At 40.9% G+C, this 24,021-nt stretch overlaps 1 protein-coding gene across 1 annotated transcript in view; it reads left to right on the forward strand.

Moving 5' to 3' along the window:
* Positions 1–19,526, forward strand: part of LOC148146706 (uncharacterized) — a 59,801-nt gene extending 40,275 nt beyond the window's left edge. Inside the window, 2 exon segments of the mRNA XM_087997549.1 lie at positions 3,286–3,570; positions 19,329–19,526. Coding sequence (XP_087853675.1) covers positions 3,286–3,570; positions 19,329–19,526 — 483 coding nt within the window.
* The last annotated feature ends 4,495 nt before the right edge of the window (positions 19,527–24,021 follow it).

A 24,021-nucleotide genomic window follows, 5' to 3' on the forward strand; every position in this document is an offset into this window, starting at 1 on the left:
TTTACTGCAGGAGAAAGTGAGGTCTGCAGATGCTGGAGATGCTGATTCCTGAAGAAGGGCTTATGCCCGAAACGTCGATTCTCCTGTTCCCTGGATGCTGCCTGACCTGCTGCACTTTTCCAGCAACACATTTCCAACTGTTTACTGCAGTGCTGCCACCTCTGCTGATGGGACAGGATATATCCAGGGATGGTGATGTTGGTATCCAGGACATTGTTTGTATGGTATAGAATCCCTATGGTGTGAATAGATGCCATTTGGCCCATTGCGTCCAGACCAACTATCTAAAGAGCATCCCACCCAGACCCAGACTCCGACCCTATCTCTGTAGCCCCACATTTCCCATGGTCAATCCACCTAATCTGCACATCTTTGGACTGTGGGAGGAAACTCAAGCACCCAGAGAAAACTCATGCAGACACGGCGAATGTGTTGTCTGATGGTGGAATTGAACCCAGGTCCCTGGCACTATGAGACAGCAGTGCTAACCACTAAGTTATCATGCAGTGAGTATGACTGTTAGGCTGTCACTTGACTAGCGTGTGAGACACCTCTCCCAATGTTGGCTCTAGTCCCCAGGTGTTACTAAGGAGGACTCTGCAGGGTCATCAGGGCTGTTTCTCCAGTTGTCTTTTCCTGTGCTTAGGTCGATGCCAAGTGGTCTATTCAGTTTCATGGTTTAGATTTACTTTCATCTATATTTTCAAATTGTTCCATAGCCCCATCTTGTCCCTGTCTCACCATACCCTCTCAAGTCCTTAACTGTCTGACATTTCTGCCTTTCTCTCGTTCCAGTCTCTTGTCCAACTCTGGCTTTCTTCACACCACCACTGGAGGCAGTGTTCAGCTGCTGAGGCCTTAAACATTGAAATTCTCTCCATAACCATCACTATTTCAATTCTTCTTTAAGGGATTCCTTAAAACTTGCCGCTTTGACTAAACGTTTGGTGACCTATATTTGTATGAGAGTGATCATATTCAGCCCATCGATTCAATGGTGGCCCTGTGAAGGAGCAACATATCTCATGCCGCTCTCTAGCCATATCACTGCACATTCATCCTTTTCAGAACAGTTATTGTTCCAGCAGAGAGGGAAGGTGGACATTAGGGTCCTTGAAAATCACCATCATAACAGAATTCAAAGAAATTCCCCTTGAGTTGTGAATGCAGTCTAGTCCATCATGGAACCCAAGCTTCCTTCCATTGCCTCCATCTGCACTTCCCGGTGCAACCAACATTATCAAAGACCACCCCCCCCCCCTCCCTCCACTCCGGTTACACTCTCTTCCACCCTCTTCCATTGGGTAAAAGATACAAATGTTTGAAAACATGCATCGATAGATTTAAGAACAGCTTCTTCCCTGCTGTTATCGGGTCTTATGAATGGACCCCTCATTTATTAGAGTTGATCTTTATCTCCACCTTCTTTGTAGCTGTAATACTATATTCTGCATTCTGTTCTGTTACCCTGCTGTAAGGATTGATCTATCTAGTTAGCACATAAAACAATGCTGTTCACTGTATCTTGGTACCTGTGATAATACTAAATTAAACCAAAATCAGAGAATTCAGAGGGTTGTGATGAAATTCAGTAAAATAGTTACGCAGGAAAGGTTAGACTATTAAACACATTGTCCAACTCCTGAGTAACTATTCAAGTGACCTCACATGCACTAAACTATACCTCCCCCAGCATCCCCTACCCTACACACCCCAACCCCAAGACAACTTGATTTGAGAGAAATGCTTGGGGAGGAGATGGCCCAGTGGTAATATTATTGGACTGTTAATCCAGAGACCCAGGTAATGTTCTGGAGACCTGGGTTTGAATCCCACCATGACAGATGGTGATATTTAAATTCAATAAACATCTGGAATTAAGTGTCTAATAATGACTGTGAATCCATTGTCAATTGTTAGCCAAGTCCAATTTCCCCTTTAGAAATCCATGCTGCTTCTTTCTAAGCAACCCATCATTTTTTCTGCGTGACTAATAAGTCTATCCTGAATAACTTTCTCGAAGCTCCCCCATCACTGAGGTTAAACTAATTGTAAGTGCTGGGATTATCCTTATAATCTTTCTTGAGCAAAATGTAAGGTCTGCAATTCTCCAGTCCTCTGGCACCTCACTTGATTACAGGGAAGACTGAAAGGTTATGCCCAATGCCCCTGCAGTTTTGACCCTCCCTTTCTTCAAAATCCTTGGATGCATCTCAACTGCTCCCAATGCATCATCGACTCTAAGTACCAACAGTGTAAACAAGAATTCTTCCACATCAATTTTGAGCCTTTCCAGTGACAGAGCCTCCTGCTGTGTCACCATGGCCCGGGTTCTGAACAAGGGTCACTGAAAACGTTAATTACACCTTTTGCCCACAGTGCTGCCAGACCTGGTGAGTTTCTTCAGCAATTTGTTTCAGATCATCAGCACCTGCAGTTTTTTTTTAATCTGGGTAGCATGTTCCTCTTTGGTAATGCCAGATGCAAAGCATTCATTTAGCATCTCAGGCATGACCCTGCCTCCATTATAAGTGCACTTTCTGGTATCTAATCAGTTGTATCCCTCCTTTTAACACACCTTTTCTACTGATATACTTATAAAAGATATTTCTTCATGGGACATCCCGCTATGTTGGCGACCAGTCTCTTCTCATAATTCAATTTTTGCTTCTCTTATTTATTCTTTCACCTGCCCTCTCAACCTTCAGTATTTCTCATTGTTCCTAATTGTATTTTCTACCTTATACCTGTCAAAAGTACACTTTCTCTTCAGTATTATAATTCCTCTCTCCTGGATTATCTAGGAAGCTGTGGATTTGCTTGCACTTTTTGTAGCTCAACTGTACTCAAACTATCTCCTCTTTCATGGTAGCCCAGTGTTCAGTGACTGTTTTTGCTACCAACCTCCCAGTCAATCCTACCCAGCTGTGTCCTTGGCTCATTGAAGTCAGCTCTCCACCAATTGATTTTTCTCACTTCAAATTGATGTTTACCATTCTCCAGCATCATAACTTTTGAAAAGGCTGATGAGTGAATACTTGAAAAGGAATCATTTGTTAGAGTAAGGGGAAAGAGCAAGAGGCTAGGTCTAACTGATTAGCTCTTTCAAAGGGAAAGCACAACTACAAATGGCCTCTGTCAGTGCTGAGATTCTTTGATCTAATTATTGTTAGGTAAAACTCAGGGATCAAGATCAGTACATTCCGCTAAACCGCAGACTGTGATAGATTTTGATGTTCTTCAAAGGAGGATTTTGAAGGAATCTCTTTTGATTTTTTTTCTCAGCAACTTTTCCTGTGTAATTTGGAAACAGAGTCAACCACAATCAGCGTGCAGCAGTTCCTGGTGGAGTTGAAAGCTGGTGGAATCAGCAGGATCCACGAGGAGGTCAGAAGGGAACTCTGACATACAAAGGGATTGGACCTGCTGGATTTTCTTGCCTACTTGCCACTTTTTGTCTTCATCCATAACTCAGTTGTCTCAAATCCATTGGACGATTCCCAAAGCTCTGACTTTTGCAATAGGCATGACCTGATCTTTCTCAGAAAAACGCAGGGAGAAATAACTTGTGTTTGTTAAATGCTATATCATGTCTCATCGTGAATCCCAAAAGATGCCTATATAAGGGAATAGATTGTGACATTGTGTGAATGTGTGTACTGGTGGCCATGAGTTAACAATCAGCTTTGCCTTTCTCTCTCTGAGCATTGTCATCAGGAAGAAAGATTAGAGTGATGTAAGATGGGTTCTCGCTATCTCCACTTTGTTATTTCCATAAAGTCATACTCTGTTCCTATCATTTACTTTGAAATAATGTCACAGGGGCAGTAGCCAATTAACACACAACAAGGTTTAATAACAATGCTTCGGGTGGTGGAATGGACTGTTGACCAGTTCTTCTTCAACAATGCCAGCAAATATTTAACATTCACCAGGACAGGCTAAGAGGCTCTATGCATCATCCAGAAGCCACTAGCTCAGACAGGATAGCATTCCTCAGTACTGTTCTGGGCTGTGTATCCATGTATATATGTTAAAGCCCACAACTGTGTGACTCACAGGGAAAGTTGGTACTAATCTGTGTCAATCTCTTACAGAAAATAACAAAGACATTTCATCTATTCCTGCTCAGTAATTCAGAAAGTGCTCAGGAGAAGAAAGTATAGGTGAGTTCACTGTAGATAAATACAGATCATTGAAAGGTTGTCAAATTTAATTCACATTAGGTGTGAAAATCTAATCATTTAATCCTTTTAAATGCAAGTTCCACTGAAAATTTAAAATTATCTTTACCAAATTATGTCAGTGTGATTTCTCCTCTTCGATAACACAATTCAGGCAGACTGTTCCCCTTTGAGCAGAAATAGTCAGAGGTGAATTAATTGAGGTTTTCAAAACTATGAAGAGCTCTGGCAGGAGGGTCTGGAACCAGACTGTACAAGTTTAAGGATATTGGCAAAAAAAAAACAGAGGAAGGCTGAGCATAAAAACTGATTACACAGCAAATTGTTGTGATCAAGAATGTACTGCCTAAAAAGATGATTCAGCGGTAATTTTCAAAAGGGAATTAAATAAATATTTCAAGTGGAAAGATTTACAAGGATTCAGAGAAAGATTGGAGAAATGAAATCAATTGTGTAACTCTTTCTTTTTATATTCTAAAATATCCCGATTAATACTTGTCATGTGAATTTCTCAACAAAACCACACTGACAGTGCAGACTCACAGGCAGTCCAGCATATACCAGAAAACCACAACCTCCTTCCCTCATGTTCCTCGATTGAAATTTATGTACAAACGTTTACAGGTTTATAAAGGTGAGGGTTGGATTAAAATTCTATAAGACATCTACATACACTGTAACTGAGTTTATCAGTAAACCTTCTTGTTTCACCTGACTGGAGCATTAACCCAAAAGGTCTCCTTATTATTTAGTTTGTGAGAAATAAGCATAATTTCTAGAAGAGAGACGATTCAGCCCATCAAGCCTGTTCCACAGTTTCAGAAGTTCTGACTTTGTTGCTGAAGCTCACTGCAGAACGCAACCCCCTAATTCATGCATAAGGCTATTAGCCTTGGTTAGTGAGCTCTGAGTCACAAGGCTATGCATTCAGAGAATTGAGCGTAAGATTTGAACTGATATGTCCACTGAGATACTGATGGCACACTGCAGTGTCTGAGGTGCTAACTTTCAAGTACACTGTCCAACCAAGGCCTCCTCAGCTCACTCAGTTTGACCTAAACTGTTACTATTTGAGGAAGAACAGTGGGGCTCAGATCAGCCTTGATCACATTGAATAGAAGAGCAGACTGATAGGCTGGAAGTGTCTGAATTTTGCTCCTACGTCTTATGATATTATGATTATAAGGTCTACCTTGACCAATATTTATCCATCAATCAGCATCATGGTTAGCAGATTATCTGACTTTATGTCACTTTACTGTTTGTTGGGTCTTGTTGTGTCCTAATTGACTATCACTTTGCTACACACAACAATTCCAACATTTTAAAAAGTATTTTGTTAATTGCAAGGTGCTTGGAACTCCCTGAGACAGTGCAAGATGTTATACAAATACAAGCTCCTTTTCCTTTGACTCCAGCTTGGTGTTATTATTGCACAAACACTCATTCCAGGATATCATCTCTGATCCTTTAACTGTGGGGCTAACCCACCTTAAACCTCAACACCAACCAAAGTATAACATTTATTTTGATTTAGTTAACACCAGCTTAAAGCAGCTTGAGGTGAAATTTGATATCAATACTGTTGAACATTTTTAGAAGACATGGATCAATTCAAATTTCTACCCTATTGTTGTTAACTTGAGGGAATACCATCTACAGTATAAAGAGTGAGCAACAAACACCACCAGAAATTCTATATAAAGTCACATTGTGAAGCATGTACCAAGCCAAATTTGTTTGATGTGCAGTTGAGTTGTTTTATTAACGCAATAGTTGTGTGCATTGTGGTTTCCATGGAGACTGATAACCTTTAGAAATGTAACTGAACTTCCAGTGACTGACTGGAAGGCTCACAGTAGACATTTAGAAGTTTTAAGATTTTCACGGTACCAAAGAAACCTAAAGCAACATAGGCTAAACATTGAAAAACCAAAGAACTGCAGATGCTGGAAATCAGAACCAAAAACAGAAATTATCAGAAATGCTCAGCAGGTCTGTCAGCATCTCTGAAGAGACATCAGAGTTAACATCCCAGGTCCAGTCACCTATCAGACTATTGTTCACTTCAGTTGTGAGAAAGGGTCATTGAATCTAAAACGTTAACTCTGCTTTCTCTCCACAGATGCTGCCAGACCTGTTGAGTTTTTCCAGCTTTTTTTTTGTTATTGGTTAAACATTGTTTCAGTTGGCAACTCATATCCTAAGTTACAAAAACATTTTCCCTCTTAACTTTTAAAATGTTCCAAACACCTCCTCCATTGTTATAGTTCACTGTCCCCTAAGTGGAGACTTCATTTGATAGGAACCAGTCCAAAGCTAGTCTCAGCTCTTGATGGTTGGTTTCTACTTCCAGCCAAGTAACCTCTAAATTCTAAACCAACTGTCACAGTGATGGTTACCGGAGAGATTTCTCTCTCAAGCCAAGATGAATCTTCCACCTCCATCTAAATCTTGACAAACTTTGCTTCTTCAATATATGCATGAAAGCTTCCATCCACATTCCCTGCAGAACACAAAAGACACCAGCCATTTCTATCTCTTTACACCCCCCCACCCCCCTCTCTCAAACAGCTCCTTTCAGAATTTCCTATCCAAGAATACCTTACAAACGTTTCTGTATAATGGTCTGCTCAAGATTCTTCCCCTCTTAAAACCTATCGTCATGGCAACATGTATCACTTGGACCTTGTATCCAGATATAAATGTTAATTTCTACCCGTCAGACACCCAACTCCTTTCTATCTTGGAATACAGGGACAGTTGAAAGTATAACCATTGATAAAGCCTGACATTCTTAACATTTCCCAGTGAAACTTGGAGTTTACCAGCCCACAGATAGCCATCACAGATGCCCTTGCCACTGTTCAGATGTGTGAATACCTTGTACCTTCTTCATTCTAATTCTGGTCTCTGTGGCAAGCAACCACCAAATCTTGTTGGTCAGAATTCATTGTTCTATTTTGAATGGTAGAACCCTGGAAAGTGCAGAGGATCAGAGGGACTTTGGTGTGCATGTCCAACAGGACAGGTGGTTAAGGTGGTTAGGAAGACAAATAATATTCTTGCCTTTTTAGTCAAGGCATAGAGCAGGGAAATTATGCTGGAACTGTATAAAACATTGTTTAGGCTACAGCTAGGTTATTGTGTGAAGTTATGAAATCCACAGTATAGGAAGGATGTGATAGCACTGGAAAGGATGCAGAAAAGATTTATTCGGATGTTGTCTGGGCTGGAGAGTTTCAGTTATGAAGCGAGGTTGGACAGACTGGGCTTGTTTTCCTTGGAGCAGAGGAGATTGAGGGGGGACAGGATTGAGATGGATGTAATGATGAGGAGCAGAGACAGGGTGGACAGGAAGAAACCTCTCCCTTTAGTGGAGAGATCAATGACCAGGGCACATAGATTTGAGATAAGGGACAGAAGGTTTGAGTAGATGTGCGGAAAATTGTTTCATTCAGAGAGTAGTGGGATTATGGAAGTCAATGTCTGTAAGAGTGGGAGAGGCAGAAACTCTCATCATATTGAAGAAGGATTAAGATGTGCACTCGTGATGCCAAGGCATGCAAGGAAAATAGGGTTAGAATAGTCAGGTGGTTGAAGGGCCAAAGGACCTTTTCTGTGCTGTAGATCTCTATAATTCTATGACTTTAAATTAAGGAGACAGTGCTGATACATAACAATGTTGCAAATCCTTTCCTTGAAGCAGCCATCTTATTCCTTGTTACAATGTGTTTATTCTGTGATACTCGTGCCATGCCTGTAGCACAAGCCCCTGACAATCTAGCACTCAACTTCCAAACTTGGAATCTCCATCATCCAGAAGGGCAAGTGCAGCAGATACATGGGAATACCACACCCTGCAAGTGGCTCTCCAAGCCACTCACCATCCTGACTAAAAGAAATATCACTATTCAGTCATTGTCACTGGATGAATATGCTGAAGCCAGCAGTAAACACTCCAACCAGCTTGATAGGCAACTGATGAGAATGGGGGTAGAAATGGTCTAACTGGAATTATTTTTGTAGGTCTGGTGGAGCAGAAGTTTTCAACCTAGGAAGGGAGGAAAGTCGCAGATACAGTCATAGAGAAGAGTTAACTCCAGGAAAGGTAAGACGTAGGCAGCCAGTGCAGAAGTCATCTGTGGCTATCGCCATTTCAAACAAGTATGCTGTTTTGGATGTAGCATGGACAGCCAAGTTTTTGGCATTGAGACTGACTGCAATGCAATGAGGGGTACGCCAGGTTCTAAGAGATAAATTGTATTAGGGCACTCTTTATTTCGAGGTACAAACAGACAGCAGCAAAAAATCAGAATGGTGTATTGCATCCCTGGTGCCAAGATCAAGGATGTCTCAGAGAGGGTGCAGAATATTCTTGAAGGGGAGAGAGATCAGCAGGAGGTCATCATACACATTGGAACCAATGACATCAGAGGGAAAAAGATTGAGATTCTGAGAAGAGATTACAGAGAGTTAGGCAGGAATTTAAAAAGGAGGTGTTCGAGAGTAGTAATGTCTGGATTATTCCCGATGCTGCAAGTTAGCAAGGGCAGGAATAGGAGGATAGAGTAGATGAATGCATGGCTGAGGAACTGGTGTACGGGAGAAGGATTCACATTTTTGGATCATTGGAATCTCTTTTGGGGTAGAAGTGACCTGTACAAGAAGGACGGATTGCACCTGAATTGGAAGAGGACATATTGGCATATTGGCAGGGAGAATTCATATTGGCAGGGAAATTTGCTCGAGCTGCTTAGGAGGATTTAAGCTAGTAAGGTGGGGGGTGGGGGGGGAAACCCCAGGGAGATAGTGAGGGAAGAGATCAATCTGAGACTGGTACAGTTGAGAACAGAAATGAGTCAAACAGTTAGGGCAGGCAGGGACAAAGCAGAGAACAAGGTCGGACTAATAAATTAAACTGCCTTTATTTCAATGCAAGGGGCCTAACAGGGAAGGCAGACAAACTCAGGACATGGTTAGGAACATGGGACTGGGATATCCTAGCAATTACAGAAACATGGCTCAGAGATGGGCAGGACTGGCAGCTTAATGTTCCAGGATACAAATGCTATAGGAAGGACAGAAAGGGAGGCAATAGAGGAGGGGGAGTGGCGTTTTTGTTAAGGGATAGCATTACAGCTGTACTGAGGGAGGATATTCCCAGAAATACATCCAGGGAAGTTATTTGGGTGGAACTGAGAAATAAGAAAGGGATGATCATCTTATTGGGATTGTATTATAAACCGCCTAATAGTCAGAGGGAAATTGAGAAACAAATTTGTAAGGAGATCTCAGTTATCTGTAAGAATAATAGGGTGGTTATGGTAGGGAATTTTAACTTTCCAAACATAGACTGAGACTACCATAGTGTTAAGGTTTAGATGGAGAGGAATTTGTTCAGTGTATACAAGAAGATTTTCTGATTCAGTATGTGGATATACTTACCAGAGAAGGTGCAAAACTTCACCTGCACTTGGGAAATAAGGCAGGGCAGGTGACTGAGATTTCAGTGGGGGAGCACTTTAGGGCCAGTGACCATAATTCTATTCATTTTAAAACAGTGATGGAAAAAGATAGATAAACCTAAAAGCTGAAATTCTAAATTGGAGAAAGGCCAATTTTGATGGTATTAGGCAAGAACATTCAAAAGCTGACTGGAGACAGATGTTCACAGGTAAAGGGATGGCTGGAAAATGGGAAGCCTTCAGAAATGAGATAATGAGTCCAGAGAAAGTATATTCCTGTTAGGGTGAAAGGAAAGGCTGGTAGGTATAGGGAATGTTGGATGACTAAACAAATTGACGGTTTGGTTAAGAAAAAGAAGGAAGCATATGTCAGGTATAGACAGGATAGATTGAGTGAATTCTTAGAAGAGTATAAAGGCAGCAGGAGTATATTTAAGAGGGAAATCAGGAGGGCAAAAAGGGGACATGAGATAGCATTGGCAAATAGGGTTAAGGAGAATCCAAAGGGTTTTTACAAATACATTAAGGACAAAAGGGTCACTAGGGAGAGAATAGGGCCCCTCAAAGATCAGCAAAGTGGCCTTTGAGGAGAGTTTGCGCAAACTTGGTTTGTTTTCACTTGAATGTCAAGATGAGGGAGAGACCGCATAGAGATGTACAGCAAGGAAATAGATGTGTTAGAAGTTTACAGAATTATGACAGGCATGGATAGAATGGATAGTCAGAGTATTTTTCCCAAGGTAGAAATTTCTATCGTTTGTGGACATAAGTTGAAGGTAAAAGGAGGAACATTTAAAAGGACATGGGAGAGGTATTCTTTTCTACAGAGGGTGAGGTAAGTGTGTGGATTGTGCTGCCATAGGAGACAGTAGGGATGGATACAATAGCACCATTAAGAGGCATTATGACAGATATATGAATACGGGGATATGGACCGTAAAAAGGGAAAAGGTTTTTAGTTTAGAAATGAATCGTATGTTAGTGCAGTCTTAGTCAGCTGAAGGGCCTATTTCTGTCCTATAAAGGTCTTTGCTCTTTGACCTTCAGACAATGCAGTGCTCCCTCAGTACTGACTCTTGAACAGTGTAGCATTCCCTCAGCACCGACCCTCCAACAGTGCGACACTCCATCAGTACTGACACTCTGACAGTGCAGTACTCTCTCAGTACTGACCCTTTGACAGGGAACACTCCCCCACTACTGACCCCACTGACAGTGCAGTACTGCCTCATTACTGACTGTCTGACAGTGCAGAACTCCCTCAGCACTGACCCTCTGACAATGTGGCACTCTTTCCATACTGACCATCTAATGATGCAGCGCCTCAAGGCGAGGTGATGACCCAGTGGTATTATCACTGGACTGTTAATCCAGAGACCCAGGTAATTTTTTGGGGACCCAGGTTTGAATCCTGCCATGGAAGATGGTGAAATTTTAATTCATTAAAAATGAGTGGAATTATGAGTCTAATGATAACCATAAAACCATTGCCAATCATTGTGGAAAGCCCACCTGGTTCACTAATAACCTTTAGGAAAGGAAACTGCCATCCTAATCTGGTCTGGCCTACATGTGGCTCCAAATCCACAGCAATGTGGCTGACTCTTAACTGCCCTCTGGGCAGTGAATGCTGGCCTAACTAGTGATGTCCACATGCTGTGAATGAATAATGAAAAGACACTTTCAGCATACTGGTCCCCCTGATAGTGCAGCACACCCTCAGTACTGACCCTCTGACAGTGCAGCACAACCTCAGCACTGACCCTCCAACAGTGCAGCACTCCCCCAATATTAACCCTCTGACAGTGCAGCACTCCTTCAGTACTGACCTTTTGATAGTGCAGCATTCCCTCAATACTGGCCATTCAACAGTGCAGTACTTTGTCAGTACTTAGTTTCCATTTGCATTCAAACCTCTAGAGAGAAACTTGAACCCACAACCTCTGGCCGAGAGAATTGCACACACACAGCCACAACATTCAGTTGTCTGAGGCTATGCCTCCAAATCAGGGGCCACCTCTTTGCTGCAGAGATAGTTGATAGGCTAGTACATTATTATTGGTGACACAGAAGTCAAAATTAATTTTAAAAAATCACAACATAATAATGGGTTTTTACGGAAATAGAAATAATTAACTATGGCCTTCAAGAAAGGGATTTTATCCCAAACCTATCTCCGTGATGACTACTATATAATTTTTCAGTGTACAAAATTGCCTTTGTGCCATGTTCAATGGGTACCTAGAGATAAACACTACTGATCTAGAAAAATCTAAAAATTAAAATAAAATTCAGCAGATTCCAAGAGTCATTGCTAGATATTAAACCCAAGTTGTTTCTCCTGGGTGAAACAGAGATTAAAGATATTTTTTGCAGAATAAATTGTCAGGTTATGATTCTGAAACATTTATCATAATCAAAACGGTGACCCACTGTCTTCAGCATCCATGCTCTGGAATACTCAGGAGTTAGCTGGTCAGTTGTGCTGTCCATGGTACTGAAAGTTTGTATTGATCGAAGTCCTGGAACTGCCGTCCTTACAACACTCCGGCTGTATCTGCACCAGAGTGGATGAAGAAACCAACTCACTATCACCTCTTTAAGATCACTGCGTTCTTTAGGGTCAGCCAACGAATGATGACCTTACCATTTTCCCCAACATCCTATTTTCTATAATGAAAGCAACTTACTGTGGATGCTGGAAATCCGAAACAAACACAGAGATAGCTGGAGAAACTCAACAGGTCAGGTAGCATTTATTTCTGTCCACAGATGCTGCCAGACCTGTTGAGTTTCTTCAGTATTCTCTGAAATTGTTTCCTATTTTCTATATTTCTATATATTAAAGAATTTTTTAAAATTGTTTCTGTAATGTTGCTGTAAATTAAAGCAGAGAGTGAACTTAATATTTTGCTTTTACAAATGCATCTACCAATTACATTCAGTAAACACCTGCAGAATTAGAGGTAAGCTGAAGATTTTGACAAATGTCAATGACATTTATATATAAAAGGTATCTTTCCAAAGTTTACCAACGACACAAAATTGGAAATGCAATGGATTAAGCAGTGAGGAGGGTAGTGGCAGTTTCAGAAGCACATAGACTGGTGGAGTGGTCAGACATCTGGCAGTTAACATTTTATACAAAGATTTGAGAGATGATGCACTTTGGTAAGCATGAATGAAAAGTGGCAGTCTAATCTAAATGGATTTTAAATTGGATGCAGGAACTGAGAGATCTGGAGTTGTCGAGAGTGTACTGCTGGAAAAGCACAGCAGGTCAGGCAGCATCTGAGGAGCTGGAGAATCGACGTTTCTGGCATCAGCCCTCCGTCAGAATTTCTGATGATGAACTTACGCCAGAAATGTCGATTCTCCCGCTCCTTGGATGCTGGCCTGACCTGCTGTGCTTTTCCAGCACTACACTCTCGACTCTTAACTCCAGCATCTGCAGTCCTCACTTTCTCCTAGATCTAGAGTTGTGCACATTTAAATCTTCAAAGGTGGAAGCGCAAGTTGACCATGCTGTTAACAAACGGAGACTGGATCCTTAGCAATCTCAAGGGGATGCTGGAGAAATTCAGCAGGTCTGCAACCAGTGGAGAGAGCACAGAGTTAAATTTCAAGTCCAGTATGACTTTTTCAGAATGGGATAATAAAGTTAACATTTGGAGTCCTGTTAACTCTGCTTCTCTATCCAAGATGTTGTCAGAACTGCTATGTTGATTCAGTACTTTTGTTTTCAGATTTCCAGCATCTACAGTATTTTGATTTTATTAAACTGGATACTTGGCTTATTTATAACAGCATAGAGTATAAACCTTTATTAAAAAAAAGTAGCTGGATTTCAGCTGCAGTGTGTTGTCCAGTGCTGTTCACCATACTTTGCCCTTGCAGAGGGGGTTTACCAGAATGGTACCAAGGATAAGTAAATTCACTTCCATGGAATGATGGGTGAAGCTGGATTTAGAGAAGGAAATTAAAATTATGAAGTGGTTTTGATTGAGTTAGATTAAATTATTTGGTGGTAAAATGATTTCAGATAAACCTTAGGATGTGGAAGAGCTATTTCTAAATATAAGTGAAGAAATACAAAGTAAGCATTGTACAAGTTTTATTTATTGTGCTTATATTTTCATTTAATCTGAAAAGACTTGAACTGCAAGTGTAAAATAAAGAATATTGTATTTTGGGAATTACCTTCACCTTAAAGCTGTCAGAATGGATAAGAAGGACCTATTTCAGTTAGCAGAAAGGTCAATAAGCAGGGGCAATATATTTAGTATAATTGGCAGAAGGATTAGAGAGGAATTGTGATGTAACTTTTTCACCCAAAGGACTGTGTAAGTCTGGAACTCACTTCTTGAAAACTTGGTGTAGGCAGAAACCCTCATTGAATTTTTTTTAAAAAAGATTTGGGCATAGAACAAAAACATAGAACAGTATGGCACAGAAACGAGCCCTTCAGCCCGTGATGCTGTGCTGAACATGACACATAATTCAACTAATCCCTTCTGCCTGCCCTAGGTCTATATCTCTCCATTCCTTGCATACTCATGTACTTACCTCAAAGCCCCTGAAATGCCCCTATCCTATCAGTCTGCACCACCATCCCTGGCAGCACACTTCTACCACTCTTTGTGTAAAAAGATTGGCTCTCACATCTCCTTTGAAATTGCCCCCTCTCATCTTAAATGCATGCCCACCCCTCATACATACCTGAAGTGCTGTAAGAGAGCTACAGATCCAGAACTGAAAGCTTGGATTTTATTGCATGGCAAGTTTTCAATTAGCATTAACATGATGGGCTGAATTGCCTCAGGCCAGTGCTTTTTTTTTCTATCTTTCAATGATGGTGATGTAATGATGTCATTGGCAGTAATCCAGAGACCCGGCTCAATCCCCTGGGGACATGGGTTCAAATCCCAAATGTCAGATTGTGAAATTTAAAATAAATGATTAAGGCTGGAACTGAAAACCTGTCTCAGTAATAATAACCATGTTGTGCATCATTGTAAAAACTCACTTGATTCAGTGGAATGAAGGAGATCTGCTGCCCTTACCTGGTCTGTCCAAATGTGACTCCAAACTCCCAACAATGTGTCTGATTCTTAGCTGCCCTCTGGCATAGCCAAGGAAGCTATGTTCAAGAACAATTATGGATGGGCAATAAATGCTGGCCTTGCCAGTGGCACCTACATCTCATGAAAGTCTAAAAAAAAGACATATTGTCTGCAGAATTCATCTGATTTACAGAGCAGGCTTGACAATGAGTGAGTGATCTGTTCCATCAGATTACTACACAAGAAGTGAAACAATGAAATTAGGTCCATTGTTAGAAAGTCTTTGAAGGGCAAGAGATGTACTAAAAATAGAAAATGCTGGAGAAAATCAGCAAGTCTGGCAGCATCTGTGGAGAGAGACGCAGTTGACATTGAGTCCAATATGACTCTTCTTTGGCAAAGAGTCAGATTGGATTTGAAATGTTAACTCTGTTTCTCGATGCACAGATTCCACCAGACCTACTGAGTGCCTCCAATACTTTCATTTTTTTTTTAATTTCCAGTTTCAGATATCTTCAGTATTATGCTATTAGAAGGGAGAAATAACCCTAAGCACTGCCTGGTTTTGGGAGTTCAAGAGTGTATAACTGAGCTGTTATCGGGAAAAGGAACTTTTGAAAATATGCAGATGAAGGTTCGGTTTCTCTTACTCAGCAACAAGTTGGATTTAAACTGTAAGGAGAACATTGCAGACTTCCAAAAGGACATTGACAATTTGGTGGAATGGGTAGACAGGTAGTTCAATGCAGAGAAGAGTGAGGTGATACACTGGTCAGAAGGATGCTGAGAGACAATGTAAAGTGGGAATACAATTCTAAAAGCGGTGCAGAAGCAGGTGGAGCTGGGGTGTTTTTGTGCATAGATCATTGAAGGTGCAGGACAGGGGGAGAGCATGGTTAATAAACCACAGCATCCTTGGCTTTATTAATAGGAGCATAGAGTGCAAGAACAAGGAGGTGATGCTGAACATGTGCAAAACACTTTAATTTGGTTTATTGTAATCACATGTACTGAAGTACAGTGAGAAGCTTCATTTTGCGAGCAATACAGCAGATCATAGCAAACAAGGACATAGTGCTCAGAGGGTGCTTAGACAGAGCGAGGCACATGGGTTACACTGCACAGGAGGTTCACAAAGCAATATCAACATTATGTGAAGTTAGAGAATCCATTCAGCTGTCTAATAACAGCCAGGAAGAAGTTGTTCTTGAACCTGCTGGTGCATATGTTCAAGCTTCTCTATCTTTGACCAGAAGAAGTTGGAGGAGAGCATTACCAGGTTTGGAGAGGGCTTTGATTATATTGGCAGCCCTTCCGTGGCAATGAGGTGTGTAAATCGGGTCCATGGATGGGAGACCTCAGCTGGAGTATTGTGTACAGCAATGGGTGCCACATTATAAGAAGGATGGCAATGCATTGGAGAGAGTGAAGAAGTGATTTACGGTAATGGTTCCAGGAATGAGAAACTTCAGTGATGAGGACAGATTGAAGACGTTGGGAGTGTCCTCCTTGGAGAGAAGCAATTTGAGAGGAGATCTGATTGGGGTTTTCGTAATCATAAGCAGGCAGGACAGAGTAGATAATGAGAAGTTGTTCCTGCTCATAAAATATAAAAAGAAACAGAGGGCATAGATTTAAAGCAAAGTGCAAATGAAGCAATGGTAGTGTGAGTAAATTCCCAGCAAGTATGTAAGGTCTGGACTGCACTGATTGAAAATGTGGTGGACGCATTGGATAATTAAATGGCAGAGATATTGGGCAAAGGCAGGAAATAGGCAGTAAGTAATAGAATCTTTGCAGGCATAGTGGGCTGAATGGCCTCCTTCTTAGCTGTAACAATCCTGTGATTCTGTGGAGAGGTCAGTGTTATGGATTGTCTTGAAGGAGGAAGGCAAGTTTGAGAGACAGACAGATTTAGAGAGGGAATTCCACATAGGGCAGGTGATGCCAGGGTGGTTAAAATTGGGGCTGGTCAAGAAACCAAAATTGGAAGAGTGCAGATATCTGGGTGAATTGTAGACCTGTAGGAGGTTACAGAGACAGGCAAGTGGTGAGACCATGGAGGAATGTAAAAACAAGGATCAGAAACTTTGAAATCAAGCAAAGCAATGATTGCACAATTTTCAAATTAAATTGCAAAGTTTCTCTCCATCATTTTAACATAAATAATGTGCATTATCATCTTCCCCATTATGCTTTTGCCCACTAGTGCACTGTAAGTGAGGGAACCTGCTTTATCTGCACTGCCTTAAAAGATGACCATTGCAAAGAAAAGCAACACTAAGTTCTTTCTGCTGCCTCTCGCTGTTCAAGGGAGCTTCAAATTTGAAATTCTATGGGTGTTTTAAAGACCACTTCATCACGTAGCGAGCCTTGTGAGGTTCTATACACTTTCTAGCACATTTCTGTTTATGCCTTCTTTACCAACACCCTTCCTGGAAAAAAAAACAAGTGTGAGGAAGCTTCTAAAAAAACCACCCTCCCTCCTCTCAACACAGATCAGCCATTGATTGGAGCAAGAGTTTGTGGAACACACACACAGACAAAACGATTTTCTCGGATGAAATGTATGTGTATGCAGCCAAAAAAAAAGGGTCGCCCTTAACCTCAGGCCATTGTCATGGTTAATGTTTGCAGTGGTCTCTCTAAAAGAAAGTATTGTAGTTCGTTGCCAGGTATTCCCTAGCAACCGTAATACTACGCTAAGACTTGAAATGCTTTCGACTGGGGGCCTTTGTCAGAGTTTCAGCACACCCCCCACTAAAATATAACACGTGCTTATCAACAGAAGAATATGTTAAGGGGCAGAAAAGTTCTGTATCTTTCCAATGCTTTGGTTTTAATTGCAAGTTGACATTTCTAAACCGCCTCAACTTTTGTCTTGCTCTTTTCTGTAAAGACACCTTTTTCTCACAGATTATAAACCAAAAGTTTTAGACTTTTTTATGTAAGCAGAACAAAATTGGGAAGCTTTTTTTTATGTTTAAAAATGCCAGACTGTATCCTTGATAAGTAATATAAGTTCCCACAATGAAGGAATTGAGATATGCTAATTTTAATTCAGATATGCTCATTTTAATTCAGATATGCTAATTTTAAACCTGAGACAGTTTTTTTGTTAAGGAAAGATATTGAGGGATGTGGATCAAAGGCAGAGTTGAACCACAGACCAGCCGTGATTTCATTGAATGGGAGCCATGATGTGGAGGTGGCAGTGTTGGACGGGTAGATGAAGTCAGAATCACAGGACACCAGGTTATAATCACTTCACCTGATGAAAGAGCAGCGCTCCAAAAGCTTGTAATTTCAAATAAACCTGTTGGATGAACCTAGTGTTGTGTAACGTCTGCCATTGAATGGTGGAACAGGCACAGAGGCTGAATGCCCTACTCCAGTTCCTATGTTCTATATTCCATGGAGAGGCGAGAGAAATGGGCCTATTGTCAGAGCAGCAAAGGGTTAACAGTAAATTTGATTGAGGTGCTGAAAATCTGGAGAGGTTTTGATAGGGGAAAAAAGGAGTTTTTTTTCTTCCCCTTGCAAGTGCATCATCGACTAGAGGAAATAAATTTAAGATAGTAGGCAAAAACAAATAGAAGGAGGGAAGGCAATGGGAATTTGCTTTTCCTCAACATGTATTCATGGTCTGGAATTCATTTTTCCCTTGAATTGAGCGGCTAGCTAAAGCCATTTCCAAGGGCAGAGTCAACTATGTTGCTATAGGCTTGGGTCGGGACTCATTTGTAGGTCAGACTCAGTATACACAGCAGATTTCATTCTCTGAAGGACATTTGCAAATCAGAGAGGCCTTCATAGATTTACTTTTATTCCAATCAAACTGTGATGGGATTGGAACCTACACATGAGCCTGGGTTCTGGATTACTAACCCAGCAATACTTTCACTACACCACTGCCTCCCCTTGTTATTTTTATACTCCTATTCTTTTGTAATAAAGACTAACATAAACATACGTCTTCCGAATTGCTTGTGGTATCTCCATACATCTAACATTCTGTATTTCCTGCACTAGAAACCCAAATTCCTCTCCACATTTACATTTCATTTTCTCATGTTATTTCTTTCAAAACATATTTTGCTTTTGCACTGAAGTCAGAAATTTCACATTTTCCCTCACTGTAGTCCATCTGATCATTTCAACAGTTATATCTATCTACTTTCTCTTTATATCATCCACACTACTTTCACACTTAGCTTTACATTATCACCAAGTCTGGATGTAATGCATTTGTTCCCCTCTTCTAAGTAATTGATGTTGTTTGCAAATAGTTGAGTCTAATTCTTGTTGTACCCCACTAGTTACAGCCTCTTACTTGGAAGCTAACTTTGTTTTCTTTACACTAGCTAATCCTCAATTAAGAATCATATATTTCCACTAATCCCATAATCCCTAATCTTGAGTAATAATCTACTTTGTGTCACCTTTGTATCTACTTTGATGTTTTCAGAAAATATAAACCTACTGCATTTACTGGTTCCCCTTTATCTATCCTCCTATTTAAATCCTTAACCATACATTCAAGCATTTTAACTTTTATTGTTGTCAGGTTAATTGGTTTCTAGCTCTCTCTTTTTTCTCTTCCTCTTTTCTAGGATAATATTGATGCATTTGCAAACCTGAAATTCATGGGGACCATTTTAAAGTATAAAGAATTCTGGAACATCATCCCCTATCACTACAACCAGCTCTTTTGGTACTCGATGGAAACCTTCAAACCAGGGAATTTGCCACCTTTCATTTCTCCTTTATCCTCTGTCTTTATTGACTTTGCACTCTTTACTCTCATTTGACCTTGGGTTCTCCAGCCTATCCATTGTGCTCTATGACATTTCTAATGTGGAAATAGGTGCAAAATCTTTCTTCAATCTGTTTGCCATTCCCTTATTCCCATTATGATTTCCTTCTAGTCTGCCCTTAAATTTCACTAAATATCTTTGTTTTTATGTATTTATAACTATTCCTACCAACTTGCTAACTTGCTCTCATATTCTATTTTCTGCCACTTCATTTATGTTTTGGTCCTCATTTGTTGCTTTTTAAATTTCTTCCAATCCTCATACTTTCAGCTCTTTACAGCGACAACATGAGCGTTTGGATTTAATCTAATGCTGTCCTTAATTTCTCTAGCATGAGTCAACATTGAACCCCAATGTTATGGGCCATGGGTATAGATTTAACTCCTACCCACATATGTTAGATATTGGAACAATGTGACAATTCACTCATGGAATAATGCTCTCAGACTATACCCCAAAAGACCCCATGTCCATAACAGTTTTATGAGGAGGGAATGAACAATTTAATTTTAAAAAAAAGTTTCATGAAATTTGTAATTTGACACACTCGTTCAGGTCATTTGCGATACAAAACTAACTGAGGTTTTCATTCCCAGCTGATGAACCATTATGTGTCGCCTTTTTACAGAAAAAAGCTGGCACCATTTATTTGCCTCTTTTACAATGATCCCATGATTAGGTTGTAGTGGATCACTGAGGTAACCCAGTTGAGTGACAGGAACTGCAGACACAGATTCTCCCTGATGTTGCAGTTTAATTAGAAGTCCTAATTACCTTACCGACACGTTGTCACACTCAATTACCCAGATTGGCAGGAGGATGGGATCCTGCCAAGTAGCTCAAGGGAGAGAGAAGCTAAACTGGAATTAAAAGTTCAAAAGTGAGTGAGTCCAGATAACATAACCTAGATAAGAAATAAGTGCTTTTAGCAAGGCTAAATTTAATATATTTTAATGCAGAGAGCCTAAGGAATAAGACCCATGAGCTGAGGATACAAATGGCACTTAGGAATCTATCACCATTGCTAGGCTAAAAGATGGGCAGATTGCCTCTCAACTTTCCTGCAGACGAGATGGAGAGGAAGATAGAAGATCTGTTTGTATTTTGAATTTCACATTTTTGTCTACCCCGAATTACCATTGATTCTCCAGCCTAACAAGAATGTATTCACTTCAAAAATATTGGATGACCCTGTCTACATTGGCTCCTGGAACAGAACAATTCAAATTCATACAATCCACTGAAAATGAAAGTTTTTCCACATGTCTGTCGTGATAATGTGACACATAACTTTAAAACAGTATCCTATTGTTCTGGACTCACCACAAGAGGAAACATTACTTCCATGTCTACCTCATCAAGACCATTCCGGATCTTATACACTTCAAACAAATCATGTGCCACTCTCTAAACTTCAGTGTAAATAAGCCCAGCCTGTCCAACCTTTCCTCATTAGACAACCAGAGATCAATCCAGAAGGCATAAGATACCAGGCAAGAATCCAACAGGTTTGTCTGAAATCACAAGCTTTCAGAGCGCTGCTCCTTCATCAGGTGAAGTCACTTCACCTGACGATGTCAACCTTAGTCCAACACCAGCACCCTCACATCAGGGATCAATCCAGTAAACCTCTTCTGAGCCACCTCCAGTGCATTTACATCCTACCTTAAATAAGGAAACCAAAAATACAAACCATTTTCAAGATAAAGTCTCACTAATGTCTTGTATAACTGAAACACAATCCTTACTCTTGAATTCAATTTTTACTGCAATAAGGGATAACATCCCATTAGCCTTTTTGATTAAGTGCTGTAGCTGCACAATAACTTTTGTGACTCATGTGCTGGAAGACCTAAATTCCAATGGATTTCCATGATTGTTCCCTGCTTAATTGATTATCTGCTTTTATATTCCTCTTGCCAAAGTAAATGCCTTTTCATTCCCCTTCTACCAGATTTTTCCCCACTCACTCAATTTATCCATATCCATGTGCAACTTTATTATGTCTTCTTCACAAAATGCTTTCCTGTTTATCTTTCCTACCAACCTCCACAGCTTCTAGTGGTAGAGAATTCAACCAGGTCACTAACCTCAGAGTGAAGAATTCTCTCATCTCCATCCTAAATGGGCTATCCTGTATCCAATGACTGTGTCCTCTGGTTTTAGACTCCCCATCAAGAGGAAATGTCCTCCCTGCCCTATCTGTCCAGCTCTGCTAGAATTTATTGTTTTCAACCAGATCCCCTCTCATCCTTCCAAACTGTAGTGAAAATAGGTTCAGTTGAACCAACCTCTCCTCACAGAATTATCCTGCCATCCCCAGTATCAGCCAAGTGAACCTTCACTGCACTTTCTCCATGGCAAGTATATCAGTGGTAATGTATCTGCTTCTGAACCAGGAGCCCTGCATTTAAGTCTCACCTGTTCCAGAGGTTTGTCATAATACATTTGGACAGATTGATTAGCAACTGTCTATCCTCTTTATACAGGGAGTCCAAAATTGCACAGAAATATCCAGGTGTAATCACAACCAAGGCACAATTGAATGAATGAATGAACAAACGATTTATTGCTACGTGTATTTACAGTGAATAATACAGTAAAATGCAGTGAAAATCTTCAACTGTCACCATGATCTGGTGCCATTTTGAATCGCTTAAGAAAAAGAAATTCAAAAGATAAAGCTGAAAGAGAGTCTATCTTCATTCCAATGCCTTCACCATCACCCCTCCTGCACCAACACCCCTCCTTCACCATCACCCCTTCTTCACCATCACCCCTCTTGCACCATCACCCCTCCTGCACCATCACCCCTCCTTCACCATCACTCTTTCTTCACCATCACCCCTCCTGCACCATCACCCCTCTTTCACCATCACTCCTCCTGCACCATCAGCCCTTCTTCACCATCACCCCTCTTGCACCATCACTCCTCCTTCCACTGACTCACCGCCATCTGTGCTGGACCCACCAATGATGAATCACAACTCTACAGGCAACATCCTTTTTCTGCTGGGCCCACCTCACCATCATCTCTCCGTCGATGTAGCAGCCCCCTATAGGGATGCTGGGTACCATGCTGGACCCACACTCCCCCATCAGCCAAGGAGAAAAGAAAAAGAAAAGAAAAGGCAGATGGAAGAATGAGCAGGTGAGCCTTGGGCTCAGGAGCCTGAGCTCTGTCACCATATTACCAGAAGTATTGTGGGATGATACACCTACTTCTGAATTCAAAAATGGTCTTGAGTAGCTCATAATTGACTTATTTACATGCTACCAGAATTGTGTGAGATCTTCATGTTGGTGTTAGGTAATACCCAACCCACTGTCAACTTTGACCCATGTTAGAAATGAGGCAACATTTTTATTAGCATAATAATACTGGACTGTGTGTACTTCCAGATAATCCATGTTGCCCTATCTCATTCCACTTTGGCCAGGAGGCAATAAAGATAAATGTTAGTTATCTTTCTGCTCAGAATAGCATTATATCCAAATTAATTAGACTCCAAATTTAGAAAACAAAGTAATTACTCTTGGCCTTTTCTAAACTAGCGGAAGCTTTACTTTGTGGACTATCAGCGCTACCAATCCAGATTCGAACAAAACAAAATAGCGACTTGTAAAAGAATAGGAAGAAGATGAGGGGTTTGAGTTGTGCTGATCTATCCGATGGTTACCGCACTTTGGGGGCAAGATAAGAGGTGCTGAGATTTGCAGAAATACTTAGCTATCTGAGAAATCTTTTTGGGCTGTAGCCCCCTTGATAATAGCTTTGCAAATCCACAAAAGAAATACGACTATGGTTCTTGATGATCGGAAAGTCATTACAGTTGAAATCACACAGCAGCTCATTAATCACTGAACGAAGAGGTAATCTCTTCAGGCCTGATGAATTCGAAGCCCAAGAATACGGCATGGTGAATTATGTTTGACATGCAGCTCTTGCTATATAGATATGCAAAGCGAAAATCGCCCTTTTCAGGTTAAAAAGAACTGCTTATCGCTGATTTGCATTCAGCACTGTGAATAGTCTTTTAGCCAGTATTAACTCAATGGATACTGTGATCCAAAATAGTCAGACTGTTTTGACAAACTAATACTTATTGCCGCACTTTGACGTCTGTGGTTTTCTGTTGAACTGCTGCACTGCTCCATATTAATTGTGCAGCTTTCATCAAACCCGCTTTCTTCTCTGGTCCAAAAACAGAAATTGCTGGAGAAACTCAGCAGGTCTGGCAGCATCTGGGCGAGAAAGCAAAGTTAGTGTCCTCGCTCCCCAAATCATTGCGCATAATAAATATGACTGAAGTTGGAAATGGATATCTGTAAATCACAATCGTAAATGGTCTGATATGGAGATGCTGGTGTTGGACTGGGGTGCACGAAGTCAGGAGTCACACGACACCAGGTTATAGTCGCAAAGCGCGGCGCTGGAAAAGCACAGCAGGTCAGGCAGCATCTGAGCAGCAGGTTTCGGGCGTAAGAC

Source organism: Chiloscyllium plagiosum, unplaced genomic scaffold, assembly GCF_037043375.1.
Source record: "Chiloscyllium plagiosum isolate Xiang-an unplaced genomic scaffold, Cpla_swu_hap1 HiC_scaffold_19, whole genome shotgun sequence".
In the NCBI taxonomy this organism is placed as follows: Eukaryota; Metazoa; Chordata; class Chondrichthyes; order Orectolobiformes; family Hemiscylliidae; genus Chiloscyllium; species Chiloscyllium plagiosum.